The sequence below is a fragment of the Myotis lucifugus genome, unplaced genomic scaffold (genome assembly GCF_000147115.1).
Source record: "Myotis lucifugus unplaced genomic scaffold, Myoluc2.0 scaffold_21, whole genome shotgun sequence".
Lineage (NCBI taxonomy): Eukaryota > Metazoa > Chordata > Mammalia > Chiroptera > Vespertilionidae > Myotis > Myotis lucifugus.
In genome coordinates, this window is record NW_005871069.1 from 8,688,915 (window position 1) to 8,703,800 (window position 14,886).

Consider the following 14,886-nt stretch of genomic DNA (forward strand, 5'->3'; position numbering starts at 1 on the left):
AATGGCTAATCATGAGGTCACTGCTCAGTGACCTTGCTCTTAAAGCCTGAACTTAATAGGCTGAGACTGGAGGTCTAATTCCTTTCCCAGGTAATACCAATGACATGACAGCCCAGGCATCCATGGCTACTTTTGCCCATTTGATCAACAGAACTTGAAAACCCAGTTGTGTGAGGGTCCTCATGGGATCTGACTCCACACCCAGGCCTTTCCCCTCCTTACCACAGAGCAAGTCCTGGAATTAAGAAGCCCAGGTGACGGAATGATACAGCCAGATGCAAAATAAATAAAATGTTCATATAAAAATAGTCTCTTACAAAACATTCTCTCCTATCCAGTGGCTCACTTTCCAAAAGATGAAAACTGCTGGGTGCTTTTATTACTATCTTTCTTCTTTCTATTTATTCCAAACTGGATTTTTCTAATGGTGAAGTGTGAGTTGGGGAGGACTAAAGGATGGGAAATGTATTGTGAAAAACATCTCCAAACTTGGATCAGCTTAAATATATATATATATGACATCTGCTCTGTACTTAACCATCTAGTGCAGGGGATACTTGGAGAATCAGCTAGTAGAAATATCTGCATAGAGAATAATTATGTACAGTTCTAGTTTGTTCCTTGTCCCAGTGACAAAATCTTCCTGCAAAGAAAGCAATCAGTCCACTTTGCAGAAAACGGATCCCAATGAGGTGGAAGGATTCTTTTTAATTAAATAAATTAATATTATTTTTTAAATCAAAATTGTTAAATATTGCTATGATGAGGCCCAAGGATCCAGGGTTCCTGCTGTGCAAGGCTCTGCTGCAGCGAGGAGGCCCAGGCAGTGTCTGGGGTAGGGCGGAGCAGGCTGGGAATGGACTAGAATGCTTAGGGGCTCTGGAGAGCCCTTTCCCCAAAGTGTCTGCAGGAAACTGTGCAGGTTCCTCCACAGCAGGAAAGACAAGCTCAGCATTCCTGCAGTTCCCTATGGAGATCTGGGAAGTGACCTGCAGGGTAAGTGCAGCTGGACACTGGTCCTCCCCACAGTGGACCTGACTTGAGGGCGCATGCAGTGTGGTCTTGTGCTCACTTGCACGTGTACACCTCGGTGTGCTCGCTGCAGGTGTTGCACTTGACATAGCAGCACCAGTGGAATTTGCAGTTACACTGCCACACCCGTGCGTACTGGTGAGTGTTGTAGCCACGGCCACAGCACATGAGGTCACAGCCACTGGCCTGGCGGGCTGTCTTGTTGCAGATGCGGCCCTGCGTGCCCACGCTGCCCGTCACTGGGTCCTCCTCACAGTAGTTGGGTGACTTCTCGATGTACACCAGGTCCGTGTCCATGGGCTTGCGGTATGACAGTGGCTTCTTGATCTTCAGGAAGGTGGGCCGCTTGTTGCGGCTGGCGCGCACCGGCTCTACGTGCACAGCCTCGTGGTACTTGTCCTTGAGCACGTAGCCCAGTTCTCTGAACTGTGGCAGCGTGGTCCAGCAGGTCTTGGTGGTGCAGGAACCTGACACGCCGTGGCACTTACACTCCAGCTTCATGTTCTCCTCCAGAATCTGCAGGAGTGGGCGGGGAAGAGCACAACGCAGGTCATTGCACGCAGGACCCAGCCCAGCCTGGCCCACCCCTGCCCCAACTAGCTGGGTTTGGTTTTTGTTTTTTCTTTTGGTGCAGGAAACTCAGGCCTGGATTCAAATTCTTCTCATCTCCAGCCCTTTTGCTGTGCCTTCCACCTGGAACTAACTTGCCTTCCTTGCTTCCCAACTCCTGTGCAGTCTGTAGATGCGCTTAGATCAGGTCAGGCCAGTCCAGAACACACATAGGTTCTCTTTGGCCTGCCCAGGTTTAAAATGGTTTGTGAACCAACATTTAAAAACCAGGAGTATTTAAAAGGTAGACTCCCATGTGCATTTGTTTTGTTTTGTTTTTGGCAAACAGAAAGTGCATCTGGCAACTCTGGGGTGATAGTCAAATTATTTAATAAGTGGTGCTGACTTCCTGGCACAGAATCTGGCAAGAAATGCCAGCTGTAGTCCTGCTGTGTCCTGGCGAACCACAACCTCTGCCAGCCTTGTCATATGGCAATAATACTTGGAGCTATACCAGCAGCTGTCTTCCTCATGAGTTGGTATCCTTCAATTTGCCATAGTCCTCACTGCTCCTTATTACCTACCTGACCTTAAGTTGTGGTTTTTCAGAGATCAACTGCTTTGATCACCTATGACACCTGCCAGACACCATGGACATATAAGTCTGGAAACCCATTGCTCTGATTGAAGCTTCCTTGGCATCTATCCCTGGCTCCCAGGCTGGATGCTGTCGCCCTTCTTCTGAGTTCCCAAGGCCCCTTGGGCTTCCACCATCATAGCATGAGAGGCAGTACTGTATGGGGTGGGAGTTGGGGAGGAGCACAGATTCTGGACCCTGGGCTTAAGTCCCAGATCTAACATGAACCTGCTGTGTGTCCTTGGGCAACTTACTTTAAATCTCTGTGCTGCAGTTTCCCCATATGTAGATGGGAATAATAATAAATAGTAATTAATTATAATCATGCAATGAAATACTAGATAATAGTGAAAAAGAATGAACTACTAATACAATAAGAAAAAATCTTCTAGATGTAATGTTGTGTGAAAAAAGTTGGACACTAAAAAGAACACAATATAGGATTCCATTGTTGTGAAGTTCAAAGACAGGCAAAATTAATGGCTGGTTTTCATTTAATCTTTATTTAACTACATAGGCAGTAGGCTAGAGATGGCCCATGGGCCATATTTTGCTGACCCCAGCTTTGGAATATCCTAGCAGTAAGAGGAGACATCATTTACCAAAGCCCCCATAGCACAGGGTATTTAGGTTGTTTTCAGTTGTTGTTTTTTACTTTTTCTTTCCTTCCTTCCCTCCCTTCTTTCCTTCTTTTTAACTCTATGTAATGTGGAAACGAGTATATTTGGAACTGAAGCTTCTCTTCCTTCCTCATCATCTTTGGCCTGATGTCATCCTAATAAACAAGTATTAAGCTGCTACTGTATAGCAGGCACTGGGATGGGGATGTATTAGTGAGCATAGTTTCTGGGTCATAGTGTGTAAGCATATTCCTAGTTCTTCATCCAGATTGTCAAAATACTTTTTCTTGTTACACAGTGAAAGAATAAGTGAATAAGTAAATGAACATTTATTAATCACTTATACACATGCTTCTATATATAGCATCTTATTTCACTTCATCAGTTTAGTATGATTCCATCTACAGGGAAAAATAGGCTCAGCTGACTCCTAGAGCAGGCATACTGGTGTTTGAGGCATTCAGAGGCAGGGTCTTATTGCTGAGGGGTGTGAATGCTTTCCCTGCTGCTTACTTGCTATTTGCCCTTGGGGTTGTCACACCCCATCTCTGAGGCTCAGTTGCCTTCACTGAAACATGGAGCAAATGCAATTTTATCTTTTCTAACAAAAATCAGAATGCTATAACAAAATCAGACATTCAAAAAGTAATTGTTAGTTTTGCCTCTGGGCCTGGGCCTATGCGGGTGCTGGGGACACAGAGATTTGTCACCTAGAATGGACCTGTATTCAGGGTCCACCCAGCACTAATTGTTCTGCTTCCAGGAGGAGGTGACCAATACTTGGTCAATATACTCAACAGGAAGGGAAGATTACCTGTGTTTTGACTAGAGTACCAATAATCAAACAAGTCAGCAATGTTGTAAGCATCCAGAATGTTCAGGGACAGAGATCTTGGCTGGTTGAGTCTCTGGTATCAGGACACCTAGTGTGACAGAGCACATACTATGTGCCAGCACCCTCACACGACCTTCACACACTTGGAGCTGCTAGATGAGTAGCCACCTAAATAACACAGATGTCCCTCTGTATCATCAGTGAGAAGAGAGTTCCCACAGGCCAGCCCACCTTGGCCTGAAAAGTGGGAAAGAGCGAGGCTCAGAGGTGTGATGCATGTGGACCCAGGAACAGACAGGTGTTCCTGAGACATGACGGCCTGGATGACTGAGATTTTAGTGCGGTCAGAGACTTGAACAGAGAGATGCTGGAAGATGTTCAGAATGAATTCTGACACTACTGAGTGTGGGTGAGGCTGCGGAATCCCTGGAACTCACACAAACTGAGTGCAAACACAGCAGCCTGAGAAAGCTGAAGAGTGCAAGCAGCAGAGCCTGGGGAAACCTGCTCATGTGGACAGGAAAGAGGCTCCAGGATGCTCAAGCAGCAGTGTTTATGATAATTCCAAACAGAGCACCATCTGGATGTCCATCCCTCATAGTAGGAAGGATGAACTGAGGCATGTATACTCAACAGGACACAATAGGGCAGTGATGGCGAACCTTTTGAGCTCGGCGTGTCAGCATTTTGAAAAACCCTAACTTAACTCTGCTGCCGTGTCACATATAGAAATTTTTTGATATTTGCAACCATAGTAAAACAAAGACTTATATTTTTGATATTTATTTTATATATTTAAATGCCATTTAACAAAGAAAAACCAACCAAAAAAATGAGTTCGCATGTCACCTCTGACACGCGTGTCATAGGTTCACCATCACTGCACTAGGGCAATGACAGTGAACAACTACAGCCAGCCACACAAACAGAGGTCAACCTCAGAAACACAGTAGGGAAGGAAAGAAGTAATTGAAAGATTTCCACAGAATTGTTTTATCTTTATCAGTTCAAAACTTGGCAAAACTGCCCAGCTGTTGTGGCTTAGTGGTTGAGCATCGACCTATGAACCAGGAGGTCACGGTTTGATTCCTCGTCTGGGCACATGCCTGGGTTGCTGGCTTGGTCCCCGGTGGGGGACATGCAGGAGGCAACAGATAGATGATTCTCTCTCATCATTGATGTTTCTATCTCTCTCTCCCTCTCCCTTCCCCTCTGAAATCAATATATATATATATATATATATATATATATATATATATATATATATTTAAAAGTTGGCAAAACTGGATTGTATTCTTCAGGGCACACAGAGAGGGGACGCATGGAAAGTAAAGAGATGAGGGACACAAATACCAAAAGTGCTTGTCTCTGGAGTTGGAGGGAAGGGGCTGTAGTTGATGAGGTCACCCAGGCATCATCTGGGGTTCTGGTAATGTTCTGTTCCTATATATGGGTGCTTTATCATTATTCTTTTAAATAAACGGTCTCTGTGCTTTTTTTTTCATGTAAGCTATATCTTGCAACTTATAAAAAATGTAATGGGTACAATAGGCAATAAGCATGTGGAAAGATGCTCAGCATCACTAATCATCAGGAAAATGCAAAACAAACCAAAATATCTATCAACTAATGAGTACAGTGTGGTCTTTCCATAAATGGAATGTTATTCAGCCACAAAAAGAATGAAGTACTGACACCTGCTACTATATGGATGGACCTTGAAAACACTAAACTAAGTGATAGAAGCCAGTCATAAAGGTTGCATGATTGCATTTGTATGGCACACCCAGAATAGGCAGGTCTATAAAGACAGATGGCGGATTAGTGGTCTGGGAGCAGTTTGGGGAAATGTGGAGTGACTGCTAAAGGGTATAGGTTTCTTTCTGAGGTAATGAAAATATTCTGAAATTGACTGTGGTGATGGTTGCACAGACCTGAGAATATCTTTTTAACTGCATACCTAAAATGAGTACATTGCATATTATGTGAATTATAATACAATAAAGTTGGGTGTTTTTTTTTTAAAAAAAAAAAAGTTGCAAAAGAAAGCCAGCGGGGAGCAACCGGCTCAGCCACGAAGACCGCACCATCTTGAGTGGCTGATATCGGAAGCGTATACATCCAGAGACCCTGCAACCACGGTATCCAGGGATCATCGCAAGCAGTGCGACTACGTGGACTTAGACAAGCCTTGCTCCTCCTCACGTAAAACAGAGAGATAACTACATAACCAAACACCTGGAGAAGAGTGATCATCGGGAGACTAAGAAACAGTCCGCATACGAAAGAAAAACAGGCATCACCAGAAAAGGAAGTAAACAAAATGGAGGCAATGGAGGCAAGCAACCTGTCAGAGAAAGAATTCAGAGAAATGGTCATAAGGTAGATGAAAAGAATGGAAGACAAATTCAACAATATGTGTAAGGACCAAGAGGAAATGAAGAAGAACCAAGAAGAAATGAAAAATGACATCACTGCTATAAAGAACTCAATAGAAAGCATCAACAGTAGACTAGAAGAAGCAGAGGACCACATCAGTGAGCTAGAAGACAAGGTAGGAAAAAATACCCAAGCATAGCAGCTTCTAGAAAAAAAAATTTTAAAGCAGGAGGAGAGCCTAAGAGAACTTTGGAAATGAAACAACATCCGCATAATAGGGGTGCCAGAAGGAGAGGAAACCGAGCAAGGAATAGAAAACCTGTTTGAAAAAATAATGACAGAAAACTTCCCTGATATAGGAAAGAAAAAACTCACACAAATCCAAGAAGCTCACAGAGTCCCAAACAAAATGAACCCCAAAAGACTAATGCCAAGGCACATTATAATTAAATTGGCAAACACCAATGACAAAGCAAGAATCTTAAAAGTGGCCAGAGAGAGACAGAAAGTTACCTACAAAGGATCCCCCATCAGATGAGCGACTGATTTCTCAACAGAAACACATCAGGCAAGAAGGGAATGGAATGAAATATACAAAGTCATGCAAAGGAAGGGTCTGAATCCAAGAATACTGTACCCATCAAGGCTATCAATCAAACTTGAGGGTGAAATCAGGAGCTTCACACACAAAAAAGGACTACGGGAGTTTATTACCACCAAACCAGCAATGCAAGAAATGCTAAAGGGTCTGCTGTAAAATGAAAAAATAGGAAATGAAGAAGGTACACAGGGGTAAAGAATAAAAATGGCAACAAACAAGTATCTATGAATAATAACTTTAAATGTAAATGGATTAAATGCCCCAATCAAAAGACATAGGGTAACTGAGAGGATAAGAAAACATGACCCATATATCTGCTGACTACAGGAAACCCACCTCAGAAAAAAAGACGCACACAGACTGATGGTGAAGGGATGGAAAAAGGTTTTTCAGGCGAATGGAAATGAAAAAAAGCTGGGGTAGCAATACTTATATCTGACAAATTAGATCTCAAAGAGAAGGACATAAAAAGAGATAAGGAAGGCCACTTCATAATACTAAAGGGAGAAATCCAACAAGAAGAAATAACTCTGGTAAACTTATACGAACCCAATATAGGAGTACCCAAATACATAAGAAAACTTCTGGAGGAGATCAAGGGAGAGATTGACAGCAATACAATCATAGCAAGGGACTTTAATACCACACTATCACCACTGGACAAATCCTCTAAACAAAAAACCAGCAAAGAAACATCAATCCTAAATGAATCACTAGATCAGATGGAATTAATTGACATCTCCAGAACATTTCACCCCAAAGCCACAGAATATACATTCTTCTCAACTGCACATGGGTCATTTTCAAAGATAGACCATATATTGGGTCACAGGCAAAGTCTCTTCAAATTCAAGAAGACAGAAATAATATCAAGCATCTTCTCAGACCACAATGACATAAAACTGGAAATCAACTACAATAAAAACAATCCAAAAAAATCAAACACATGGAGACTAAATAGCATGCTATTAAACAATGACTGGGTTACCAGAGAGATCAAAGAAGAAATAAAAAGCATCATGGCAACAAACGACAATGAAAATACAACAATCCAAAACCTGTGGGACACAGCGAAAGCAGTCTTGAGAGGGAAGTTCATAGCTCTACAAGCCTACTGCAAAAAAAACAAGAAACAATGATAATAAATTACCTAATCCTACAACTAAAAGAATTAGAAAGAGAGCAATAAGAAAAGCCTAGTGTAAGCAGAAGGAAGGAAATTATGAAGATCAGAGTGGAGATAAACGACATAGAGACCAAAAAAACAATACAAAAGATCAACAAAACCAAGAGCTGGTTCTTTGAAAGGATAAACAAGATTGATGAGCCTCTAGCAAGGCTCACCAAGAAGCAAAGAGAGAGGACCCAAATAAACAAAATCAGAGATGAAAGAGGAGAAATAACAACAGACCCCAGAGAAATACAAAGGATTGTTAAAAAATACTTTGAACAACTCTACTCCAACAAACTAGACAACCTGGAGGAAATGGACATACTCCTAGAAAAATACAACCCTCCAAAACTTAATCAGGAAGAATCTAAGATCTCAATAGGCCAACAACTATGGAAGAAATTGAAGCAGTCATCAAAAAGCTCCCAGCAAACAAAAGCCCGGGGCCAGATGGCTTCACAGGGGAGTGTTACCAAACATTCAAGGAAGAACTAAAACTTATCCTCCTCAGACTATTCCAAAAAATTCAAGAGGAAGGAACACTTCCAAGCACATTCTATGAAGCCAGCATCACCCTAATACCAAAACCAGGTAAAGACAACACAATGAAAGAGAATTACAGGCCAATATCCCTCATGAACATAGATGCCAAAATCCTAGCAAATCGGATCCAGCAGTACATCAGAAAGGTCATACACCATGACCAAGTAGGATTTATCCCAGGGATGCAACGATGATACAATATCCGCAAATCAATAAACGTGATACATCACATAAACAAATTGAGAGGTAAAAACCACATAGTCATATCAATTGATGCAGAAAAAGCATTTGACAAAATCCAACACCCATTTTTTATAAAAACTCTCAGCAAAGCGGGAATAGAAGGATCATACCTCAACATAATAAAAGCCATATATGACAAACCCACAGCCAACATCATACTCAATGGGCAAAAACTAACACCATTTCCCCTAAGAACAGGAACAGGACAGGGATGCCCACTCTCACCACTCCTATTCGACATAGTACTGGAAGCATTAGCCATTGCAATTAGACAAGAAGAAGAAATAAAAGGCATCCAAATTGGAAATGAAGAAGTAAAACTGTCCTTATTCGCAGATGACATGATATTGTGCATAAAAAACCCTAAAGACTCCATCAAAAAACTATTAGACTTAATAAATGAATTTGGCAATGTAGCAGGATACAAAATCAAAGCCAAGAAATCTATGGCATTTCTATACACCAAAAGTGAACTTACACAAAGAGAAACTAAAAAAACAATCCCATTTACCATCACACCAAAACAATTAAGATACCTAGGAATAAGCTTAACTAAAGAGGTAAAAGACCTCTACTCAGAAAACTACAGGACATTGAAAAAAGAGATAGAGGAAGACATAAACAGATGGAAAAACATACCATGTTCATGGATTGGTAGAAGCAACATCATTAAAATGTCCATACTATCCAAAGCAATTTATAAATTCAACACACTTCCCATTAAAATACCAACAGCATATTTCACAGACCTAGAACGAACTCTCCAAAAATTCATCTGGAATAAAAAAAGACCCAGAATAGCTGCAGTGATCCTGAGAAAGAACAAAGTAGGTGGGATCTCAATACCAGATATCAAGCTGTATTACAAAGTCACTGTTCTCAAAACTGCCTGGTACTGGCACAAAAACAGACATATAGATCAATGGAATAGAATAGAGAGCCCAGAAATTGGCCCGAACCAATATACTCAATTAACATTTGACAAAGGAGACAAGAACATACAATGGAGTCAAGACAGTCTCTTCAATAAATGGTGTTGGGAAAATTGGACAGATATATGCAAAAAAATGAAACTAGACCACCAACTTACACCATACACAAAAATAAACTCAAAATTGATAAAGGACTTAAATGTAAGACAGGAAACCATAAAAATACTAGAGGAATCCAAGGGCAACAAAATCTCAGACATATGCCAAAGCAATTTCTTCACCAATACAGCTCCTAGGGCATTGGAAACTAAAGAGAAAATGAACAAATGGGACTACATCAAAATAAAAAGCTTCTGCACAGCAAAAGAAAGCATAAACAAAACAACAAGAAAGCCCACTGCATGGGTGAACATATTTGCCAATGTTATCACTGGTAAGGGTTTAATCTCCAACATTTATAGGGAACTCATACAACTTAACAAAAGAAAGATAAACAATCCAATCAAAAAATGGGCAAAGGACCTAAACAGACACCTTTCAAAAGAGGACATTCAGAAAGCCAAGAGACATATGAAAACATGCTCAAAGTCACTGATCATCCGAGAGATGCAAATCAAAACAACAATGAGGTACCATCTCACACCTGTCAGAATGGCTATCATCAACAAATCAACAAACGACAAGTGCTGGAGAGGATGTGGAGAAAAAGGAACACTCTTGCACTGCTGGTGGGAATGCTGACTGGTGCAGCCACTATGGAAGACAGTATGGAGTTTCCTCAAAAAACTGGAAATGGAACTCCCATTTGACCCTGTGATCCCACTTCTAGGAATATATCCCAAGAAACCAGAAACACCAATCAGAAAGGATATATGCATCCCTATGTTCATAGCAGCACAATTCACCATAGCTAAGAACTGGAAACAGCCTAAGTGCCCATCAGTAGATGAATGGATTAGAAAACTGTGGTACATCTACACGATGGAATACTATGCTGCTGTAAAAAAGAAGGAACTCTTACCATTTGCAACAGCATGGATGGAACTGGAGAGCATTATGCTAAGTGAAATAAGCCAGTCAATGAAGGAAAAATACCACATGATCTCACTCATTTATGGATAATAAAGAGCATTATAAACTTATGAACAAAAATAGATACAGAGGCAGAGCTGCCTCGAACAAACTGTCAAACTACAGCAGGAAGGCTGGGGAGGGTAAGAGAGCAGCCGAAGGACTTGTATGCATGCATATAAGCATAACCAATGGACATAAGACACAGGGGGTAGGGGAGGCCAGGGGATTGTCAAGGGCGGGGGAAAAAAGGAGACATATGTAATACTCTTTGTAATACTTTAAGCAATAAAACAATTTTTAAAAAAGAAAAAGAAAAGAACAAAGTAGTTGGGAATCTCAATACCTGATATCAAGCTGTATTACAAAGTCACTGTTCTCAAAACTGCCTGGTACTTGCACAAAAACAGACATATAGATCAATGGAATAGAATAGAGAGCCCAGAAATCGACCCGAACCAATATGCTCAATTAATATTTGACAAAGGAGGCAAGAACATACAATGGAGTCAAGACGTCTCTTCAATCAATGGTGTTGGGAAAATTGGACAGATACATGCAAAAAAATGAAACTAGACCACCAACTTACACCATACACAAAAATAAACTCAAAATGGATAAAGGACTTAAATGTAAGACGGGAAACCATAAAAATACTAGAGGAATCCAAAGGCAACAAAATCTCAGACATATGCCGAAGCAATTTCTTCACCAATACAGCTCCTAGGGCAGTTGAAACTAAAGAGAAAATAAACAAATGGGACTACATCAAAATGAAAAGCTTCTGTACAGCAAAAGAAACCATAAACAAAACAACAAGAAAGCCCACTGCATGGGTGAACATATTTGCCAATGTTATCACTGGTAAGGGTTTAATCTCCAACATTTATAGGGAACTCATACAACTTAACAAAAGAAAGATAAACAATCCAATCAAAAAATGGGCAAAGGACCTAAATGAACACTTTTCAAAAGAGGACATTCAGAAAGCCAAGAGACATATGAAAACATGCTCAAAGTCACTAATCATCCGAGAGATGCATATCAAAACAACAATGAGGTATCATCTCACACCTGTCAGAATGGCTATCATCAACAAATCAACAAACAACAAGTGCTGGAGAGGATGCGGAGAAAAGGGAACACTCATGCACTGCTGTTGGGAATGCTGACTGGTGCAGCCACTATGGAAGACAGTATGAAATTTCCTTAAGAAGTTAAAAATGGAACTCCCATTTGACCCAGTGATCCCACTTCTAGGAATATATCCCAAGAAACCAGAAACACCAATCAGAAAGGATATATGCATCCCTATGTTCATAGCAGCACAATTCACCATAGCAAAGATCTGGAAACAGCCTAAGTGCCCATCAGCAGATGAGTGGATTAGAAAACTGTGGTACATCTACACAATGGAATACTATGCTGCTGTAAAAAAGAAGGAACTCTTACCATTTGCAACAGCATGGATGGAACTGGAGAGCATTATGCTAAGTGAAATAAGCCAGTCAATGAAGGAAAAATACCACATGATCTCACTCATTTATGGATAATAAGGACATTATAAACTGATGAACAAAAATAGATACAGAGGCAGAGCTGCCTCGAACAAACTGTCAAACTACAGCAGGAAGGCTGGGGAGAGTTGGTGGGCGGAAGGGGCGGGCGGTAAGAGATCAACCGAAGGCCTTGTATGCATGCATATAAGCATAACCAATGGACATAAGACACTGTGGGGTAGGGGAGGCTGGGGGATTGTCAAGGGAGGGAAAAAAAAGGTGACATATGTAATACTCTTTTTAATACTTTAAGCAATAAAAAAATAAAAAAAAAAAAATAAAAGAAAATCAGCGCATTCCCTGGCAGGGGGCCTTCCACACTTGCAAACAAACAAACAAAAAAGTTGCTGAAAGCATGGGCTGTATTTGCCTATGTATGATGCTGGAAGCCAGTTCCAGCATGTCATAATTGCAAGAGTTTCATCAAAAGGTTGATAGAACTTGGAGACTCAACAAGGGCTGAGTCACATATGTTGTCACCTGTTGGGAATGGCTGATGGCATTTCCCCAAACCTAAATAGGATACATTAAATTGATTGTGTGCTGCCAGACAGCTCAGGGCATCTTAATCTACATGTTATTGCCTCCTACTGGCCAAACATCTGAACAGCCGTAGGCTAATTCTCCCCAATCTGACAATGGATTCTGTATACAAAACCCTGACCCTTTGAAGTGTATATCTCTGCCTCGCCTCAGGACAATTTGTGTTAATAAAAAGCATGGGGTCCTGAGAAGAGGAGATCTTAGTTTCCTTTAAACTAGGCTCCTCTGACCCACAAATGCTTTTCAAAATTATGTTTCCTCTCTGGACTATTTAATCTCCACACAGCCCCTTCTCCAGATTTCCTGAACCCTTCTTAATGCTGGAACAAGATCCCAGCATTAATGGCGCCTGAACAGGGACTTCCTGAACCCTTGCAGCACCAATAGGGATGGACATCTGGAAAAGAAGGATTCGCCTGAGCAGAAACAGCACCAATGATGGTGGTAAGATTAACTGTGTGTAGAGCCCATGTCAGCTTTGGAAGCCCACGGATCTGCAGGTGCACGGGTGATACTTTGTGTTTAAGTCAGATTATAATGGGGAAGAATTTGGTTAAAAGGCAAAATTATAAAGAAATTGGAATATTAAAAGGTACTTTTTAAAATCAGGCTGAAAAAAAGAGTGCCATGGTCATCTTTAATGTGGTTTCTTGTTCAAATCATAAAAACCTAATTTGTTTTAAGGATCAAAAATCTGTAATTTCTAAAAAGCTGCTGGATCCTCAACTTCTGATCTCAAAAGTGGCTGGAGAGATTAAAGCTATCAGCTCTCCCGAAAAAAGACTACTTAAGGCTTTGTTTAAAAATTATAGAAGAATGCGTTGGGATAAGCTAATTCTCGCAAAAATAAGTCTAATCGCTAGTTATTACTTTGGAAAGAGAAATAGGAAAAAATTTAAAATCTGTCTTTTTCTATTAAGCATGCCTTTAATTGAAAAAAGATATGCGGCCAGGTCAGTTGCTGAAACTTCCTCCAAAACAAGCAGGAGGTGGGGGAAGGGACTCACGTGGCGAACCAATATGGATGCCCTCTTCCCGAGTATGCTAATTTAAAGCTTCCTTCTCATAATTTAAAAGTTTTACAAAAATTTAAAAATTCATCTGGGATTTCTGTGCACATGTAAAGAGAAAAGCTAGCTTAAAACAAATGCGCGCATATTCCAATTTCGGATATTAGATAATTTTGAGCTGGCATCTCTTTGCAAAGGCTACAGAATAAAACTTTTTTCTAAAGACTTTTTTTCTAAAAAAGATGGCGGATTTGACCAAAGGAAAAAAAATGCAGGCTAGGTTGTAGCAACAAAATTGGTATTTCCATAATAAAGAGTAATTTTTAAAATGCTAATGAACCATGTTCAAAAGTTAACTTTAAGGTCACAAAGAAAATAAGTAAATTGTCTCTGTTACAAAAATTTGCCAAAGAAAATACCTTAAAATAATTATAATTGGATTTAAATCTCAAGAATTGTTGAAACAGATAAATAATATATTAATTATAAAAATCTAAATAGCCCAGGTAAAAACTAGCTACGCCCTTTGTTAATTAAGAAGGTAGGCCACAGTTTCCCGGCCCACAGTGACCTCTTAAAAAAAAAAATATGGTCGTTTTAAAAAATCAAGTGGCTAGGCCAAAAAACTTGTTTCGCCAGCCACAGACAAAAACAGTTTTTCCCGAGGTGGCAAGCTCTTAAACAAAAAAAAGTAACTCTTTTGAAATCAGGCTTTTTCCCCGTGGCCACAACCAGCAGAAATAATATAACTAATTTTGCATTTAAATAGCTACCTGCTTTCAGTCACTGGCAACTTGAAACTTTGGAAGCTTGCTAAATTTATTTTTGAAATGACAAAATACTGAAATATTAATCTAACTTTGCCTCATGAAAAATCTAGAGGACAACATTGAATCTATTGATTGTGTCTTGTATTTTTGAAGTTTATTCTTAAGAATATAAGGTGTTATTAATCTAAAAAAATGCTAAACATTTAACTTACCAGCAAAAAATTTAAAAGCTCTAAAAGTTTAAAATTCAAATTAAATTGGAAAAAATTATATAATTGTAATAATTAAATACCTAAAATATAAAAATTTATTTTTAAAAAATCTTGTGTTTTCTCTGAAAAAAAAATTAGAAATTCAAAATATATTATAGTCCATGTAGTAAAATTTCAAC

General features: G+C 40.0%; 1 protein-coding gene across 1 annotated transcript in view; it reads right to left on the reverse strand.

The window, feature by feature from the left end:
* Nucleotides 1-688: 688 nt before the first annotated feature.
* The window catches only part of WNT7A (Wnt family member 7A), a 97,314-nt gene continuing 83,116 nt past the window's right edge, over nt 689-14,886 (reverse strand). Inside the window, exon 4 of the mRNA XM_023751380.1 lies at nt 689-1,548. Within this exon, the coding sequence (XP_023607148.1) occupies nt 1,069-1,548 (480 nt within the window). The 3' untranslated portion in view covers nt 689-1,068. The remainder of the gene's footprint in view (nt 1,549-14,886) is intronic.